The sequence below is a fragment of the Schistocerca nitens genome, chromosome 1 (genome assembly GCF_023898315.1).
Source record: "Schistocerca nitens isolate TAMUIC-IGC-003100 chromosome 1, iqSchNite1.1, whole genome shotgun sequence".
NCBI classification, from domain to species: Eukaryota; Metazoa; Arthropoda; class Insecta; order Orthoptera; family Acrididae; genus Schistocerca; species Schistocerca nitens.
In genome coordinates, this window is record NC_064614.1 from 423,972,151 (window position 1) to 423,992,912 (window position 20,762).

At 36.7% G+C, this 20,762-nt stretch overlaps 1 protein-coding gene across 1 annotated transcript in view; it reads left to right on the plus strand.

Annotated features, from left to right (window-relative positions):
• The window catches only part of LOC126251450 (uncharacterized), a 106,267-nt gene that overhangs the window by 39,969 nt on the left and 45,536 nt on the right, over positions 1-20,762 (plus strand). The window contains exons 4-6 of the mRNA XM_049951921.1: positions 5,735-5,846; positions 9,000-9,173; positions 17,419-17,536. Of these exons, the coding sequence (XP_049807878.1) occupies positions 5,735-5,846; positions 9,000-9,173; positions 17,419-17,536 (404 nt within the window). The remainder of the gene's footprint in view (positions 1-5,734; positions 5,847-8,999; positions 9,174-17,418; positions 17,537-20,762) is intronic.

Genomic DNA, 20,762 nt, shown 5'->3' on the forward strand with positions numbered 1-20,762 from the left:
CAACAATTGCTAAAAGGTGAAATATGTCATACTGAAAATGGACAAATATGCTTTCATCACAAAATAATACTTTTAGACAAATCTGAGCTTCTACAGATATCCTGTTGTAACCCTTCTGGTGCAACGAGCCATTCTGTAAAAAATAGTTTGTGGATTGTTACTGTAGAAATAGCAAATTGAAAGCTGCAACAAAGAGTGATGTGAAACTTAGTCAGAAGATCTGTCGAACGTGTAGAAAAAAAAAATTAAGCTAGAAAAGAAGAAAAATCTCAGTCATCTTCATCCCAGTCAGAAGATGAAGCAGAGTTATACCCAGCAGAATCACTCAATGCAAGTCTTAACTGCTTTTGACATCTCCTCTCTAAAATTTCAGAGACTATCAACAAGGGATGCTAAAGGTTATGTAAAAAGAAAAATAAGTGAAACTCAAGAGGCAGTTGTGAATAACATTGGTGCCACTGGAGGCATCAACCCAAAAGCTTTTCAGACATCCAGTACAAGCAAGGCATGCCCTGATTGTGAAGATTTTAAGTAGCTGCTTAAAGAACTGAACCAATAGTTGCAATTGTCAAGTCAGCATGAAAAAATTGAGATTTTGACATTAGTACCTCAAATTTGGAATATTAGAGAGACAGTGCAAGAATTTGGCATTTCAGAAAGAATATAAAAACAACTAGGAAGTTAAAGGCAGAAAATAGTGTATTAGCTCTGGCAAAGAACAAATGTGGCAAGAAGATTCCAGGTGCTGTAGAAGAAAGATTAGTAACATTTTTTCAGAATAGTAACATTTTTTCAAAATGAAAATTTAGCAAAATTTTCCTACATAAGAAAGACTGTGTATCAATTAGAATAGATGGAAAGAAAGTTTTGATGCAAAAATACCTTCTAAGGAATAATTTGAAAGAAAAGTTTGCAGTGTACCGACTTCAGCACAGGCCTGAAATTGGATTTTCCAAATTTTGTGAATTGAGGCCAAAATTATGCATCACTGTAGGTGCTGCGGGAACCCACTCAGTCTGTGTTTGCAATTCATACCAAAGTGTAAAATTGATGCTTAAGAGCAGTCCAATTAAATAAGGTTAGAAGAACCTGATTGCTAAAAGAGGGTGTGATTTGGAATCCAAAGACTGAATATTTCATCAGTGTGAAATTTGGCAAGGAAAAGTACTTCTGCAACAGATTTTAGAAAACAGTAGTGAAGACAGTGATCCAGATGATATGGTTGAGTTCAAACAGTGAGGGCACATTGACAGAGATACATTAGAAACTAAGCAGATGACTGCTGAGAATTTTACTGAAGACCTGATTCCAAAAATTGACAAGCTTTCCACTCATCATCATATTGCAAAGCACCAAAGCAAGCACCTCAGATGCATTAAAGAAAGCCTCAGGCCAGCTGAACTGATCATATTAATTGATTTTGCTGAAAATTATTCATTCATTGTGCAAGATGAAGCTCAAGGTTTTCACTGGAATAACAGCCAAGCAGCTTTACACCCATTTGTTGTGTACCTTCTAGAAATAACTTGCACAATAAGTGTCAGCCTGAAACATGACACAATTGCTGTACATGCTTTTATAGAGAAATTAATAGAAGATCTAAAGTGTCGCCTTGGAAAAATCACACATATTTGCTACGCAGTGATGGGTCAGCAGCACAGTGCAGAAACTTCAAAAATTTTCCGAATCTTTGCCACTATCAAAATGGCGTAACATGGCTCAAAGCACAAAACAATTAGGAAGTTAAAGGCAGAAAATAGTGTATTAGCTCTGGCAAAGAACAAATGTGGCAAGAAGATTCCAGGTGCTGTAGAAGAAAGATTAGTAACATTTTTCCAGAATAGTAACATTTTTTCAAAATGTAAATTTAGCAAAATTTTCCTACATAAGAAAGACTGTGTATCAATTAGAATAGATGGAAAGAAAGTTTTGATGCAAAAATACCTTCTAAGGAATAATTTGAAAGAAAAGTTTGCAGTGTACCGACTTCAGCACAGGCCTGAAATTGGATTTTCCAAATTTTGTGAATTGAGGCCAAAATTATGCATCACTGTAGGTGCTGCGGGAACCCACTCAGTCTGTGTTTGCAATTCATACCAAAGTGTAAAATTGATGCTTAAGAGCAGTCCAATTAAATAAGGTTAGAAGAACCTGATTGCTAAAAGAGGGTGTGATTTGGAATCCAAAGACTGAATATTTCATCAGTGTGAAATTTGGCAAGGAAAAGAACTTCTGCAATAGATTTTAGAAAACAGTAGTGAAGACAGTGATCCAGATGATATGGTTGAGTTCAAACAGTGAGGGCACATTGACAGAGATACATTAGAAACTAAGCAGATGACTGCTGAGAATTTTACTGAAGACCTGATTCCAAAAATTGACAAGCTTTCCACTCATCATCATATTGCAAAGCACCAAAGCAAGCACCTCAGATGCATTAAAGAAAGCCTCAGGCCAGCTGAACTGATCATATTAATTGATTTTGCTGAAAATTATTCATTCATTGTGCAAAATGAAGCTCAAGGTTTTCACTGGAATAACAGCCAAGCAGCTTTACACCCATTTGTTGTGTACCTTCTAGAAATAACTTGGACATCAACAGCATCAGCTACTGCACAATAAGTGTCAGCCTGAAACATAACACAATTGCTGTACATGCTTTTATAGAGAAATTAATAGAAGATCTAAAGTGTCGCCTTGGAAAAATCACACATATTTGCTACGCAGTGATGGGTCAGCAGCACAGTGCAGAAACTTCAAAAATTTTCCGAATCTTTGCCACTATCAAAATGGCGTAACATGGCTCAAAGCACAAAACAAGTGCATAACCAGGCATTGGGTAGAATAGATTACAGATATCTATAATTACTATATATAGGTATTACATGTACATGATAGTAGGCTCATACGTAGAGCAAAAAATATTATTACATTATGTAATTGAGAGCCAATGAATGGAAACATATTCACACAGCTTTGTACCAGGCACATCCTTAGATAAAACATAGGCACATAATGTAGTATAACAGCTATAAAGTGCAAACTAACATAACAAATGGATGAGACTATATTCATGAGAAAAATTATAAGCAATGAATGATACTTTCATTTAAGTAAATAACCTGAAAACCCAACAACCTACCCAGTGAGGGAGCGGGGTAAGGTGGGGGATGAGGTAGTCCATAGTTTTGTAGTTTTCTTGAGTCACTTGTTCTTTTAAATTTGTTTTCTACCTTCCCTTCTCCCCATATCTTATCTTCCTCCCTTCCCTCCCCCCGAATTAGGTTTTTCTTAAGTTATTTACCTTACAAAAGTACAATTTGTTGCTTATAATTTTCCTTAGGAATCCAATATAATCTACTTGTGTTGTTAATTCCCACTTCATAACTGTTATATTACGTTACATGCCTATGTTGTATGTAAGGATGTGCTCACTACTAAGCTTTGTATATATGCTTCCATTTACTGGCTGTCAGTTAGTTCATGTAATAATCTCTCTTGCTCTAGGTATGAGCCTACCTCATGTACATGTAACACCTATATAGAGTAACCATAGATATCCATTATCTGTTCAATCCTGTACATTATAACTGGTAATAATTGTAAAAAAAATTATTATATTCTACTTCCATCATTTTAACTTAGCCTCAGGCAGTGGCGTGAGCAGTTACATAAACTACTCCACAGTATGTGTGGTTGGCTCCCACGCTATTACACTGAGCGAGTGATGCCACCATGGTATTGCTGAGTGAAAGATGCCAACTTTCTGCCACAGACTCACCAATGGGAGGACTGGGTGCCATCATGTGAGGTATGTAAGAGGGTCAGTGAGGTAGCGGCCGCAACAGCAGGTCATTGTCTTACCTGCCAGCTTCCTTACCATCTGGATGTGTCCACCAGTCCTTCCTATAGAGAGCGAAATGCTCTTTCCATGCCATATGCAGTTCATTCCGCGGCTGTAGCCAGTTTTAATGAATATTGTGTCCCCTTGTTGTAGTTCTTGCAAATAAAACCCATTTTTTTCCCGGAATCCTGACATTTCTTGTTTTACCTGCAGGAAAAACACCTCAGATGCCCACCTGAGCAGCTGATGCCATTCTGACATGTACAACCCTACTCCTGGTTAAGTTCTTGTTTTGTGCTGCGAGCCATGTTGTGGTCAAGAGCAGTTTCTATTATCTTCCACTGTTAAGTTATACTGTTAAGTTTTTATATATTTTATGTATTTTGTACATAATGAGCTGTTATTCCCAAAAAAATATATTTCTTATCGCTGTCCTTCTCCCCCCCTACCCCATGCCCATCCCTTGTCCCCTATATCACCTTCCCCTCCAACCCCTTTGCCCCCTCTTCCCCTTCCCCCTCTTCAATCTCACAACTCCCACCCCCCAATTGGTTTCTTATATCACTTATCTTACGAAAGTACCACCCACTGTGTATAATGTTCTCATGAATCCAACATTATCCAGCTGTTTTGTTGGATCACTTTGAAAGCTGTTGGCCTGTGTTATGTACGTATGATGTATCTTAACATGTATTCAGTACTAAACAATGATCATGTATTTTGATTTATAGCTGTCAATTAGATAACATAATAACTTCTTTTGCTCTATTTGTGAGCCTACCATTATGTGTACCTGTACCTATATGACCCTATGTCCGCTTTCGACCTAAATCAATGTTTATCTTTCAGTTGGAACTTTCTACGTGTAGATGTATTATGTCATTTGTTCTTTTAAATTTGTTTTCTGTCTTCTCTTTCTCTCCCTCTTTCCCCCATCTGCGCCCCTTCACTCCCTCCTCCCACCCCCTTCCATGCCTTGTTTTTTTTTTTTTTTTTTTTTTTTAAACCCTTGCACAAGTACCATCCACAGCTTACAATTTTTCTCATCAATCCAGTCTTATCCAGCTGCTTTATTATTTTGCAGTTTATAACTGTTATACTATGTTACATTGTATTTATGGATGAGCACATTGCTATGTTTATATGCTAGCATTTACTGGCTGTCAGTTACATAATATAGTAATCTCTCTTGTTCTAGATGGGAAGCTACCATCATGTACACAAAATACCAGCCTACAGTAATCATAGATATCCATAATCTGCTTGGTCCTAAGCCTGGTTATGTACTTGTTGTGTGCGGTGATCCATGTCAGTGTTTATTGTCCAGTTGGGACTATATTCCTGTCTACGGTTTTGTTATGTAACATAGTTTTAAAAAATTGTGTAATCACTTCATTAGTACAACTTCGAAATAATCATGTTCACTTCGTTGCCCTACTGTGATGGCACTATCTTTGTATTTCCATATTTTGTCAGTGAACTGAAAAATGAAATAGCATTTAATTTTGAAATTCTCGACCAATGTATCCATGACTTTTTTTTTTTTTTTAAAAAATAGATGTTTCATTGGCCTGTGTTCATCACTTGCATTCTGCCTTAAATGTGAATTTTGTTTCTAGCAATAGTTGACATTGCCCCTTCACGTCCATTTTTCCCCTAATGTGGACAACTTGTTAGGAATTTGGCAGTGTTGTTGGGCCAGGGATGTAATACTTGTCAGTGTTCGTGCTAATGTGATTGCTGTCGCAGCTAATTTTTCACGTTTTAAGTTTCTGTTACCTCTACAGATTTATTGCTATGTACAGGGGAAGTTTGCTTTTATGTCATTCTTTTTGTACTTCTAGACTAAAAGCATTTTTTTAGGTGTTATTGTTGCATCATGTCTTTCAGTGTCAGGTGGGACTGTTGCGGAACCTGAACATGATCGGAGGCGTATCTTGTCCCGTGAAGCCATAAATTCTTTTGATACAGGACACAGAATTGATGCTGTGCCTTCATCAAGGTATGTACATATAATGAACAGAAATTACTGATTATGACTTACATTAATGAGAAGTACACCTGTATGCCAGCTCGTTATTGAACTGGATTGCACAAAGATAAAATTTTATATTTGTGTATGAGAGGAGTCTGATTCTAATTCATGTCTAAACACTAGAGTATATTGGGTGAAAAATTAACAATAAAATAAAAGGCATAACATGGAGGTTGGTTCAGTGAAGATTGCTTTTCACCCTTCTGGTGGAAAAGTGTTATCATTTTGTCAAAGAATTCATTGAGGACTGTTTCACAGTTTGAACAAGGGATTACATATTTTATTTTTTTGTATATTGAAAACCATAGTATTTATGTAGCTGTATCTCAGAAATGTATATAAAATAATGTAAACTTTTGTATTATTTATCTTACAAAATATTCTTTATTTTAAATGTTGCAGAGTGTCACAGACAGGCACAATGAAGAAGACTTAAAATATTTAAGCTGTCAGGCAGCCCTCCTCCTGATGTAGAAAACACAAACATTCACACAAGCACAATTCTCACACACACATGGCCACTCACATATTTGAGTTGTATTTGTGGTTGTGTGTGTGTGTGTGTGTGTGTGTGTGTGTGTGTGTGTGTGTATGTGTGTATTTTCTACTTTGGAAGAGGGAAGGTCTGAAAACTTAAATATTTTAGCAGTCTTTTTCATTGTGCCTTTCTACAACTCTACGCCTCCTCTGTGTGATACCCATCTACCCTTACCATATTGTTGTTACTACATCCTGGACTTTCCACAGTTATTTTTCTTTATTGTGAATATTTACATGTCTCCAGTACAAAAAATTAAATGGTTTGAAAATTGTATGTAATGAGATAAATGAATCCAAAAGTTTGATGAAGCTGGGAAAAGTTAAATCTCATACAACATGGAATAATATTTCTGTTTGCCCTTTCTTTATCAGATGCTTGAAATCTTATTTAATTCAATCAGGAAAATGTCCCAGTCATAAGGAACTGGTAATGCAAATAATTTAAAGTATTCTGGTGAATAAAAATATCTAAAGTAAATCACACACCCATAGCCATTTGATATATGGTGCATAGACACAGCGCACAGACTTAATAAGATTTTGGCACACGCACACCCACACACACACACACACACACACACACACACACAAAATCACATGAATGGCTAAATATACCCACCCGTGGCTGTGTCAATACATACAATAACAACATTTGTTGACGTAATCATAATCAAAACAAAGTTTTTATTTTAAAGATGTTATGGTCAGTATTACTTCTTTGAGTCAAACAAGTATTGTATGTTATTGAAATTATTTTTAAATATTAATCTAAGATATTTTAGGGCACTATTTATCAAATCAAAAAATCCCATGCTGTCTGTAACACTTAAATGTTTAAGGCATTTTTCACAGTGTACATATCTGTTTTCAACTTGTTATCTACTCTTTAAAGTGACTGCTCATCTTCCTTTATCACTATGGACAATATTGTTTTTATTTCGCTGCCGTATTGCCCCCTCTAGTTAGAATGCATTTACTTAAATGTGGAATTACTTTCTTCATTAACACACTGCTCTTGTAATGAGCTACTTTGCTGTCAGAGCTATTACTGGCTGATCAATCAGGGAAATGTACTGCATATTATCCTACGAGTATTCTAAAGTAAAGAAAAGAAAAATGTTTAATTTGAGGTATACTTCAGGGGAAAGAAGTCAGCAAGCATGGTAATAAAGTTGTTAATGAATGTGTTAATTTTGCATCCAGGTAGTGATCACTGTTACTTTGTTTCATGCTCCAGGCATCATTTGTTGGATTAAAGATGATGACTTGAAATGGGTCATTTTACTTTTACACTGCAGACACCTCCCAATATAGGCAACAAACTTTTCTGTAGTATTTCTCCAGAACTCTTGCTTTGAACCTGTCCTTTTTTTATGACAGTAACTGGAAAGCAAGCTTGATTTATTAATAACAAGGTTTACAGAGGTATTTGGTTCAAGTCGGCAGTGAGAGCCATTTCTTTCTTGTTTTAGTGTATTTTTCTTGTTTGAATGCACCAAACATAAAAATGTAATTTATACAGCTAAAGGACCAGATTGTATTACTGCAAGCAAAAGCTAAAGAACCTGTCTGAAGTAAGTTTGCAGCTTGTTTCTTGAACATGGGTAGGGACAAAAAAGGAACCTTTGTAACATCAGTGTTTGATAGACCTTCTGAACTGTGCAGTATACCAACATTATTTTCATTCTCTTCTCGATTAAATTTACAACACAGGATTCGCCCAGCAAGGGGAGGAGAGTTGGTTGTGTATAGTTGCTGACAAGTAGACTTTGTCCCAGTGTCCTGAATTAAATTTCAATCTCTCTGCAGTGTCTCATGTTTGTTTACTGTTGATGGTAATCTGTGCATCAGATAGGGGTATTATGCTCACCGGCCCCTTTTCTGCTATTCAAGAGGAATACCATTTGAAGTTTCTTACAAATGCTCCAAAAAATAAATCTTGGCTAATTGAATCCATTTTTATTATCAGTTATTTGAGACTCAAGGGTAAGACCAATAAGATAAGCAGTATATTTATGTTTCATCATTTGAGTTTATTACCTTATTAATTGGCAATAGTAGTTTCATAGACAAGATGACTGCATGGGGCTGTGATAGGAAAAAACTTCTCGTTCCTCACCATTTGCAATTTTCTGAGCTGTTGTAAAATTTTACCTTGCAAAGAAACAAGCTGGACAGTTTCCCTGTGTGTAATAGGGATATCTAACTACATAATGCTGTAGGAAGAGCTGTTGTCTCATGATCTGTCAGAAGACGGATGTATGAAGAAGTCAAATGTTTTTGTGATCCTGCAATGATTTTGCTCGATGTGCTAGTACAATTTAAAAGCAGCTGTCATTTCTGAAAATACTCTAACTAGCTATTAAGTAGTTCTCAAATACAGAGACGGAAGTTATAAAAATGATATGTTTAAATGTATTGTAACAAACTGCTTCGAGGTGAACCATTGTTTTGTTTATTATTTATTTTAATGCTATGTGAGATGGGTTACTCTGTTTCAACTCCTTGAAGGCTTGCTATTGAATGTATTCCTGCAATGAACACAGTAATCACATAATATAAACATTTTAACATTTTCAGAAATGCAACTGCAGGAGACTTTTATTCCCATTGGGGGGCTATGAACCATCAGTCACGGTGCTGTGCTGACAGAAGGTTCCAACAGAAATGTCATAATTATGGCATTCCTCAAGCTTACCGTCATTACGGCAGAGCTTGGATGCCAACAGTACAGCAGAATTTGTACCAAGTAATGTTAGTTCAGCTTATTAATTGCAAGGAATGGTTCAGCTCTTCATGTTGTTCATGTTCAACTCTTAAGCACTTACATAATTTGATATTATTCCACAAAGAAAATCTTTTGTGTTGCAACTTATGCATGGTACACACTGTTGGTTATTGCACAGTTCTCCTTTAGTTACACACATAAAGCACTATTAGGGGTACTGCACCGTGCATCATGCACCATGCAATGGCTTTTGGAGTAACTACGTAGATGCAGATGTAGATATAGTCTTTGTAGCAGATTTGCAAGTGATTTATAGATTATTACAATTCAGTCATTGTGATTTTTTGTGCTTTTTAAAAATATTTTTTAATTTTTTATTTAAAAAGCTGTAATTTCAGTTTTAGTCTCAAGGCAAGTGCATGGTGTTTCCACACTTGTTTTCTGTTTCTTCCCCCCCCCCCCCTCCCCCCCCCCCCTCGCATTGAAACAGTAAATAAATGATGTTTGATCAGAATTCGCAGTGGTGTTGTAGAAATAATTGTTTGACATGATAATGGTGACATCTGCATTGAATACAGGATGAGTCAAAAAGGATGTTACAACTTTGAAATGATGTAGAAATTTATTGAGATGGCTTACAGAATTGCTAGATGTGTCATTTGGTCGCAAACAACCTCAAGTGTGATTCACATAGTGCATCAGTGCACCATTCCGCTAGCAGGACTGGCAGTGTAGTGCGCAGTTAAAATGACTACTTTCACTGGTGCGGAGAGTGCTCACTGTGTGTTTTGGTTTTGTGTATCTGTATATGCATGAAAACTTTTTAAATAAAAAAAGAAGATGACTGAGGTGGGATGGTTTCAAATCGAAACTGAAGAGTTTCCTCATGGGTCACTCCTACTCTGTTGAGTTCTTTGAAAAATTAGGCTGATTGTGTTTACTTAAACTTATGGATTGACTTTTTTCGGGTTCATAAACATTTTATTTTTATCTGTTATTACCTTTATGTTGTAATTTCATGTACTGACACATTCCATGACCTTGGAGATGTGCTCCTCGATTTGGTCCTATGGAACTTGTTGTGTAAATAAAAAAATGAAATAAAACCAGCAAAATGATGCACCATCTCATTTCCTCACAGAAGTTCAAGGTTTCTTCAAAAATTTCTTCCCACCTCACTTCTCAGACTTGACACCACTGAATTTCCTTTGTTTCATTAAAGACCATGTGAATGTTCCTCCCCTCCCCCAAGCGATTTATCAGACCTGAAAAATCGAATCTATAGTGTGTTGCACAAGTTACACCCCATTTGGTGCAATAAGTGTGGGTAAAAATTGATTACAAGTAGGATGTTTGTTGGATCATAAATGGTAGTCACATTGAACCAAAATGACATTTGACACTTTGAAGTGTGACTTGAGGTTGTTCGCTGCAAAATGACACATCTGCTGTTTCTGTAAGTTGTCTCAATAAATTTCTATAGCAATCCAAAGTTGTGAAGTTCCTTTTGCCTCAGACTGTAGTGTTATACATCCAAATTTGTGAAAATCACAACAGCAAGAAAGATATGTGGGGTAACTGAAGTAAACTTCATACCATGGCCTTAGGTGTATGACCGTAACAGAACTGTACGCGAACCTTGACATTGAGAATTCAATGTGGTTCGAAGCCCTATATGCTGCAGTCACAGCTTTTAAATGCTGTGGTACAGAGCAAAGAGTGCATGGGTATATTCCTCTGGAATCTTCCTTCATATTGTTAGCAAATCAGCATACACAACATCAATAGTGGTAAGTGGAGTACCATGACAAACAGCTTGCAGGTGATCCAATTCCAGACCTGTTTGATGGGCAACACTTTAGCCAAAAAGTATTGTGCATTTCTCACAACATGTTGTGAGGCATTAGTCTAAAACCTACTCAGTGTAGCAGCCATAACTAGTGTTTGAGTGCCCCAATGTGCAACAATGTGAGCTGTCAGAATGTGTTCACCAAAGTTACATCTAAAACCTATGTGCCCATCACAGTAGGACATATCAAAGCAGAAACAGTCTGCAAACTACAGTTTTCCACTAAGAATAAAAGTGACAGCCCTCATAAGCCTGTTGCAGTTTCAGGAATTTATGATTTCTGAAAAGTGCAAGTTGATATGATGACATGTACATCACCAGCCCAGCTTATAGTAAACAGTGCCAAATCACTTATGCAGACACATTCACACCTACTGTATTGCTTCAGCATTGTACCAGTTTGGTGGACAAAGCTGTGCAGTCCGCTAAGCCCATGTGGACAAGATGGCAGTCACTATCATTACATTGCATGGCCCAGTATGTGTTCATCAATGAGATTGACTCCCACTGTTCCACTGACCAGGATGTACTATATACCATCTTGGATAGAGAAAGTTTAAAGCATTTGATTTGTAAATTGAGGGCCAGTGTCAGAAATGTTTGCCTGCAGAGTGCTTTCAGGTGAGAGATTATTGCAAAACAAACATTTCGCTGTGGTGTGGTACAGTGGTGATGGAAAAGAAAATTTAGGAATAGTGACAACCACCATAAGCCACGTGAAGTAAAAGAAAGGGCCTTTGAAGTAGATGTACAGTCATTGTCACACATCCTTAGGCATGATTTATGGAAAAAATATGAGATTCATTTGATTCTTATTGTGCATATTCTTAGTGGGGCCAAGCTACCCGTTTGATATCTTTATTGATACCAGGTCTGTAGACATGATGACAGGCCGCCGATTTCATTTAAGAAACTCCTAAATGGTTATGATCCAACAACACCAATATGCAAGAGCAAAACAGACCAAGAATCATTTCATGATGCTCTTGGTCCTCTGAGAACAATAAGACATCAAAGGTGAGGCTGTGAAACTCACATAACCTTGAGTAGAACATCACAGCTTAGATGACTGTGGAAGGGAGTGCTACATTATATGGTCCTTGAAATTGACAGAAGCTGATGGAAATTCTGTGAGATGTTGCTGCGAATGAAGTTAACAGATGTCAACTGATGGGACAAAGAAATTAAAAGAATGAAACATTTCACAGACTCTAATGAGGAACTGTTGTAAAGCACTTGAGAATCCCTGCATGTTCATTTACAAATTTTTTACCATTTTGCTGCATTTGTCATAAATTTTTAAGAAATTTGTTTCTTAACTCCAGGTTTTTGTTTCATATCAGCAGATTTCTTCATCTTTGTCAGTATCGTCTCTTGTATCTATTAGAACTGAAAGATACTGTTGCCTAAACAACAGAAGCTTTCCGGATTTTCTGCCATACTTAAAAAAATTTTTTTTTTTTACCACAGTGTTATAATCTCTGCTGCTCTTTGTAACTCTGTCTTTAAATTTGTGTTTGTAAACCAGATTCCTTACTGAGCAATTTACTCATTCCAGTTAAAATAAGTTTTGTACATCCCATGTTTCCTAACACAGTTTGATATTTCTGTTCTTCCTCATTGTACTTACTTTATATTATGTGTACCCCTTTCACTACTTATTCAGCCAACAAGCAATGAGGCTGAGGTGGTATATATATGAGTGTTCATCTTGATTATCTTTGAAATAAATTGTGTCAAAATTCAACACCAGCTATTGTCATTGTTGTTGGCTTCCCCTAATTACTTTAGCTGAATGGTGGAGATTCCTGAAACAGGTCATAAATAATCCTCCCAAATGAGTTGAAATGAGCTAGCTTTACATCTCTGGTGTTCTTGATATGAACAGATTTATAGAGGTTTTTTGGATTTAACTGCTGTCATTTATGAACACATCAGTGATATTTGTGGTCACAAGTTGTGCCCTAAGAGGATGCATTGTCATGTTAGTTACCCGTAGTGCTCACTCTTTCATGACAGAGGATCCACCATGGTTTATCCAATAGGTATAAGGCATGAAAGTAGAACTAACCTATATTTCATAATAGCAAAACAACTGAGTAGAATAAAAGCATTGTTTCAGCCTCAAAAAGAAGGGATAATGTAGAGATATGCCATTGAGGTTGCACAGAATTTTGTGGACATGTACAAGTATCATTAGGATGGTGTGAGAAAATTTAATCAGTACAATTTTAGTTTCTTAGTTTGATTTTTCGAGAAACATAGTAGTTAATTGTAAGATGGAAGTGAAGAGTATACATATCTCACAACAAGCATGAACTTTCTTAGATTTCATTGTTGTCTATATACTGATTTAGTATATTTGTATTGCATGATATTAATCTTTACTATTTTCCACTAGCAATAAGGGTATTGATGAAATTATATGAAGAAGTTCTTTAGGCTACAAATTCTATTCCTTTGTTTACAAAGCAGACAAAGACCTGCAATTTCAATCCTTTCATTTGTGATAAATAATACATTTCTGAGTAACAAGTTGGATTGTAGTTTTCATTTTCACACAATATGTATCAAAAGTTACCCTGGTTGTGTTTTTCAAACGCTGTTAATAATACTGTTATTAGATTTTGAATCAACAACAGACATATTCATATTTATATAAGCACCCAGCTCCTGGTATCAAAAGCTATTCTCTCTGATATCTCCATTGATATTCAACAATTCAGCCTGGAAGTGACTTCCAGTGACATCTTGAAAACAATGAATGCCAAGTTCTACAGTTCACTTGAACTAAGAGTGTTATCTCTATTTATTCAGATTACCAGAGGTCATGTTTTGAGAGACAATTCACTTGTGTTTCATGTTTCACAACCTTACTTTTTGTTCCTGTTATACCAACTATGTAAATTACAGTTACTGTTAACAGCGTTAAGTGTTGTTTAGTCTTTAATGAGTTAAAGAATATGCTAGATATGATGATACTTCACTCCCTGAGTCTATAAATATGTAAACTTCAGAAGTCCCTGGTATTATAGGTTGTGGATTGTTGATAATTAGGTTTTGTTCTTCCAGCAGTAACCATTCTTTTGTCGGTATTTTGTGCATGAAATTAACAGACTTATCATTAACTAGGCCTCCTAATGTACCTCTATGACCTGGGCCCCAGCCCTGGATCCAGATCACACTACATTTTCCTCATGATCAGTAATCACTGGTTGGTTACCAAATCAGCATACTACGTTACTTCTTTGTGCTCTATTATTACTTGGCACAAATTCCTGTGAAGTTACTGGACCTAAATTCGAAGATGGATGGTTCTTCTGATAATTATCATTGCCATTATTTCTGTTGCACTGGTGTACTCTAGCAAAGTTTTCCTCATTTTTTAAAAAATTATTATTACTATTCCTTTTGTAATTCTGATTTTCACTTTGTTGTACACTCTCATTGTGGTCCTTACTTAAGGCATCAAGTGCATCCACAAAGGACAACAATTCTTCTAATATTTCCCAGCCACTACACAAGATGTCTTTTTCTTTTCCTCCATCGGTTTATCTAAATACTTCGCCCGTGTTAAATGCTAGTGAAAATATTTTCTCATAGTACCCCACATATTATTGTAATATTTCAGGTCCCACAAATCTGATATTAACTTCTCTTGTGCACTAGCCGACCAGTATTTTTCTTTAAATTTCTTCTGGAAATCTTCCGAAGAAGAAAAGTTCTCAATATTTACAGTACCCCATTCTGAGGCTTCCCCTAAAATGTACCCCACAGAAAATTCAATTTTCTTCGCATCTTCCCAGTTCTTTGGCAAAGCTTGATTGAATCTTTTCAAAAAATGAGTTGGATGTACATCCCCATCTGGCTTATTAAATTTAGGGAATTTTCTTGATAACCCCAAATTCGCTCCCCATTGCAAATCAATAACTACTTTAGTATTTAACACAGCATTCAGTGAAGTTGTCTGTTTTTCCACTTTGTCCTGGATAAGTTTGAATTCTTTCCATAAGTCATCTATAACCTTTTGAGTATCTGAAAGTTCGGAAGAAACAGTAGGCGATATGTTCCTGGAGGTTACTCTCGCAGCAGCTTTTCGATCTACCATTTCCTCCACCTGTTCCTCTAAACTATTTACATTTATAATATCTGACTTTGCTAGTTTCTCTTTAAAGTTTCTTTCTACATCACCTACTCATGTATTAATACCTGTAATTTGTGATTGGATTATTGGCATTAATATATTTTGCTTGTTGACACACTCTTTTAAAGTATGCGACCCCTGCTTTACAGCATCAAACTTAACATAACATACATTTTCAAATGATCCTAACTTTTCATTAATTTTGGATTCAACCATATTACAGGTTTCCTCAATATCAAATTCTAATTTCTTTGTCAAACCCTGGATTTGATCATTCTGTTTCGGACTAAAGTAAGTGAACAGTTGATTTACATGGCGGTTTAAATAGTTAGTTACTTCATTCTTTAATTCAAATTTCAAATCCTCTACTTTAGTATTTAAATCATCAAATACAGTATTTAAAGCCCCCCCATGCTTTTGCATAAACTACTAAATTCTTTGCTTTATGATTAAACTTTGTTATTGAGCAAATTTAATTGAGAATTTACTGAGCCTAGTTACTTCTTTAGAGTTTCATTCTGAGCATTAGAAGCTTCATTTAGTTCCTTTCTTAAAGCTGCTGAATCTTTACTCTGTACATCTAATTTAGCATTTTGAGCTTTGATTAGGTTTACTAACTCAGACCAGTCTGGCATTTCTCTACTGACTCTCATAGCCATAACTGGTTCTTGAGGTTTTTCCATTTGTCCTAAGCTATCCATATTCTTATTAACTTTAGACCTAGTAATCATTTTAAGAAAATTCAACTCAGAGTATAATAACTACAGTAATACTGTACATTCAAGGGCTAATACCACATTGTATTAATACAATAAAGTTCTGTTTTATGCACACCTGATGTAGAATTTCGGCTGCGTCGATGAGTGGATGTGTAATCTGGACTGGTGAACAGCAAGTGGTGCTGGCGATGTCGGATGTAGGTTTCTCTGTATGCATACCCGTGATGTGTGAAAGCTGTATACTCCCCACACTAGATCTTCTTAGTCGAATTGTTCTCAGCGTATCTCTTCTTAGTCTAATACGTTGAGATCTTCTCTCCGTTCTTTTAACATTATTACTTTTTTACGTCTTCCCTTTTTTTGCATTTACTAATTTTCACCATTCGAATTTATAGGCAGAATCCAAATCCGTGACTGGTATTTTTGTCTTATTATGCTCGGTTGCTATGGCAACATGCAACATCAACTTTTCTCACTTTCGTCTCTAATTCCCATTTTTTCGGCTCCTTTTTCACATGTCATCACATTCTAATGCTTTAGATGACTAAGAGTGTGTGAAGTGTATGTGCAAACTTCCCACTTCTCTTAATTTGAGTCAACTTACTTGGTGTACACAGCCAATCTTCTTCTCTAGATAGCTGGCTTCTGGAATCTCTATAAACTTCTTCTCCGAAGAATGATGCTAGTTACAGGAACCTTAAAGACTTTCTGTCTACTTGTGAAATAATTAGGTACTCGAAGAATACTTTTCAACAACTATTGGTCTATTTGAGCTTCATGAAGAACAAAATTCACATTTCGCATATAAGCATTTGACTTCTTGTAAGTCACTTGTATCGTCTCACATCAGAAACAGATTTAAGTATGTTTTAGAAAAGAGTTGGCTTAGCAACCATAACAAACCGTGAAATACGTCTTGCCTCCAGCAAGCCCAAGATAAGAGGTTTTTTTTTTTTTTTCAGAATTAAGAATCTCAAATTTTTGTGTTATTTGTAACAATGGTCACTGATATGATTAACACAGAATAACCTAGAAGTTCCATAGTTCTTCCTTGCTCTTTCACTATGACTTCCATGGATCGGCCGACAAGTAGTTGTCGGTGCAGTTCGACCGCCATGTCTACAATCTTTTTTCGACAGACTTCAAACCTCCACACACAGACATATGATGCGCAGTAGGTAGGATTCTATCATCCCACTCCCACATCTGTGTGTTCAAGACGGTAGAAGGCCAAGTGGTTCTAGAATTTTTGCCAAAATTCTCGAAACACTACAGTCTCACCCAGAAACTTCTCATTGCTTTCTGAACTGCAAGCCGTACTGAATTGAGCACTAAGGAGGTAACCACAGAATTGAAGAGCCCATCTACTAATGGAAATGGAATGATCTTTTGCTGGATGTTTTTGAGAAAGAGCTATTGTTTTTATGTGCCATCTTAATATCAATTATTTATTATGTTTATATTAATAAGTCACTTTTTATTGGTAATTTCACAAGTATTTACATATGTCTCTACCAGTGGTACCTAATCACAACTGACTGATTTGTATTGTGTTACAGTTGTCCTGTGACTCCAGCGAGCACAGAAAATATACACACAGCACAAGTCCACCCATCACCGACTTATATGAGGACAGGACCACATCCTCAGCCAAACAGCAGTACAGCTCCAGTGCAGGTACATACTGAAGTTCATCAGATATGCATTATATTTTATGTTGTCAATATTATTAATTTTATTTGTGTTTATGATAATTACACAATGAATTTGTTACAATAAAATGCTTGAAGTTCTGTTTTCTGGAACTCGCCAAGAAAACAATCAACAGTGATACATCCGTATTCAGTTGTATAATATCAGTTGCATATTTTTCAGTGTCAGTTCATTCCACCTTTGAAGGACTTTGCTATTTGTACTGAATGTTATGTATACAAAATAAAATAGAGTTCGATTTCGTAATTGTAGTGTGTTTCAAATCATTCTCTTGCTCCATGGTTCTGAACAAAGAGAGACCAGTAACCATTAGTCAATATCATTTATAGATTTTTTTGTTGTTATTAACTTTGTCAAAGGTCATTCTTTTTCAAAATATGAATGTAAATGTCCATGGTTACAATGCAACTGTCACTTTCTTGCATGTTTTTATCAGTTGCTAGGAGTGATAAGAACTTTGTTAGTGTGGAAATGCTTATGAAGGGTAATAAAGTTAACACAAGGCAGTTACAGTTTTACTCTCTGTGAGGGAACGTGCAGGTTTTGGGGAGTGTCCTACCTTCCAAACTTCACAGAAGCTCTCCTGCGAAACTTGCAGAACTAGCACTCCTGGAAGAAAGGATATTGTGGAGACATGGCTTTGCCACAGCCTGGGGGATGTTTTCAGAATGAAATTTTCACTCTGTAGTGGAGAACTTCTGTGACATTTGGAAGGTAGGAGACAAGGTACTGGCAGAAGTCAAGTTGTGAGGACAGGACATAAGTCGTGCTTGGATAGCTCAGTTGGTAGAGCATTTGCTCACGAAAGGCAAAGGTCCCGAGTTTGAGTCTCAGTCTGGCACACAGTTTTAATCTGCCAGGAAGTCACTTGTGGTGTGTTTGCAAATCTATTCACTACAGGGCAAAGTGCTCATAGATCTATGCAAATAGATGAAATGTAGAAATAATTACTGCAATAAAGTAGAGGTAATCCCGCATTATGTAAATTCATTGAGGTCTCATAATCCATTTAACAGTTTTGAGGTTCAGTCACCGGACCCAGAAAACCACCCAGTTATGCCTTTATTTAAAATGTTTTGGACACATTTGTGTTTGATGTATCTTAAAGAGTAATACGTACTTAAAAAGACCAAGCTGCAAGGTTTATTTTTGTATCTATTTTAGTTCTCTGATGGATTGCAAATTTTACTATAATGATGACAAAGTCTTTCCAAACAAAAAGTATTATTTGAATTCATGGGTAATGTAACTCATAATTAGCTTCTGTATAAAAAGTCTGTAGCAACAATATTAGCTGTGGAAAACTGTAGCACACTGCAGCTTACCTGAATATGAATCTCCTTCAGACTGTTTCCACTATGATATTTCTCCCATTGAGCTAGAATCGCTGAATTCTTACTCCAGAGCATCATAAATTTCTTGCTTGCTCAACAAATGTGACAGACATGAGCAACACCTTATGAATGCATGCACTATCTGACAACAATGTGAGCTCACATTGGCTTACACAGTTGCAACAGCAGCTCTTAGTAGTGTGTCGATTCACTGTTCAGTGGAGTTAGCACTGATATGAAACTTCATGACAGACGAAAACTTGCCATGTGGCACCTACCTATGACAACCTATTCATGGACCATCTAGATGAACCCTTCCTAACCACCTCAAATCCCAAGTCCCTCACAGGGTTCAGATTCATCGATGATATCTTTGTGATCAGGAACGAGGGTGAGGATACCCTATCTACATTCCTCCAAAACCTCATCACCTTCTTCATTCACTTCACCTGGTCCTCCTCAAGCCAACAAGCCACTTTCCTTGATGTTTACCTTCACCTTAAAGATGGCTACATCAGTATCTTTGTCGATACTAATGTACCAGCAATACCTCCACTTTGACAACTGCCACCCATTCCATACCCACCTGTGGTCGTTGTGTGTGTATGATGAAAAGTCTCTCACTCCAGATATACCAAGGGTCTTACTGAAGTCTTCACAGACCAAAATTGCCCTCCCAACCCTGTACAGAAACAGATCAGCAGTGCCTTGTCTTGCCATTCATGTACCACTTCCCAAACTCATATGAGGCCACAAAGGAGCATTCCCCTCGTTACTCAATACCATGCAGAGCTGAAGCAGCTGAATTACATTCTCTGTTAGGGTTTCAACTACCTCTCGTCATCATGACCTGAAATGTGAAATATTTTACCCATGACCCCCCCCCCCCCCCCCGACACACACACACACACACACATATTCATGCACACAAACAGTGCTATTCTGCCGCCGACAAACCTGAGCAATATCCTTGTCCACGTCTACTCCACTCCTGCTCACAATCCCTTCCTTCATGGCTAACATCCCTGTAATAGACCTAGGTGCAAGACCTTTCTCATACGTCTTCCCCCCCTCCACCACCACCTACTCCAGTTGGATCACAAGCATCACCCATCCCATTGAAGGCAGGGCAACATGTGAAAGCAAATCATGTGATCTACAAACTCAGCTGCAACCACTGTGCTGCATTCTATGTGGGCATGACAACCAACAAAGTCTATCTCCACATAGATGGCCACTGACAAACCTTGACCAGGAGATTAAAACAGAACAGTGCCATAATGTCTGTAGCAGTATCCAAAGAAATAAAATTTGTGTGTTTCATCAGAACATTAGAAGACTGAAAAATAAGATAGATGAGCTTCTTGTATGCCTAGAAAATGGGGTAAATACTGAAGGTATAGATGTTTTGTGTCTATCTGAACACCATGTAACTGCAGGGATGAAGAAGTTAAATTTAAGGCATTACAGATTATCATCTTATTCATGTTGAGTCAACTTGGAAAAAGGAGGAGTTGCTACTTATATAAAAACTGGACACAAAGTCATAAATATTGAAACAAATAGTTTTTGTGTAGATCAGATCCTTGAAGCATATGCCCATGAGTTGCTACTGCAATATACTTCTAGAGTAATTGTAACAATCTACAGATCCCCTCAAGGTAAGTTTCAGCTAGTCATGAAAAATCTTGAGGCATTATTGAGCTACCTGTCAGACAAAAAGAAGCAGTTAGTGGTTTGTGGTGATGTTAATGTAGATTTCTTAAATGATACGGATAGGAAAAATGAGCTAGAATCTTCATTTGGTTGTTTCAATCTAGTATCTGTTGTAAATTTTCCAACTTGTGTGCAGCAGG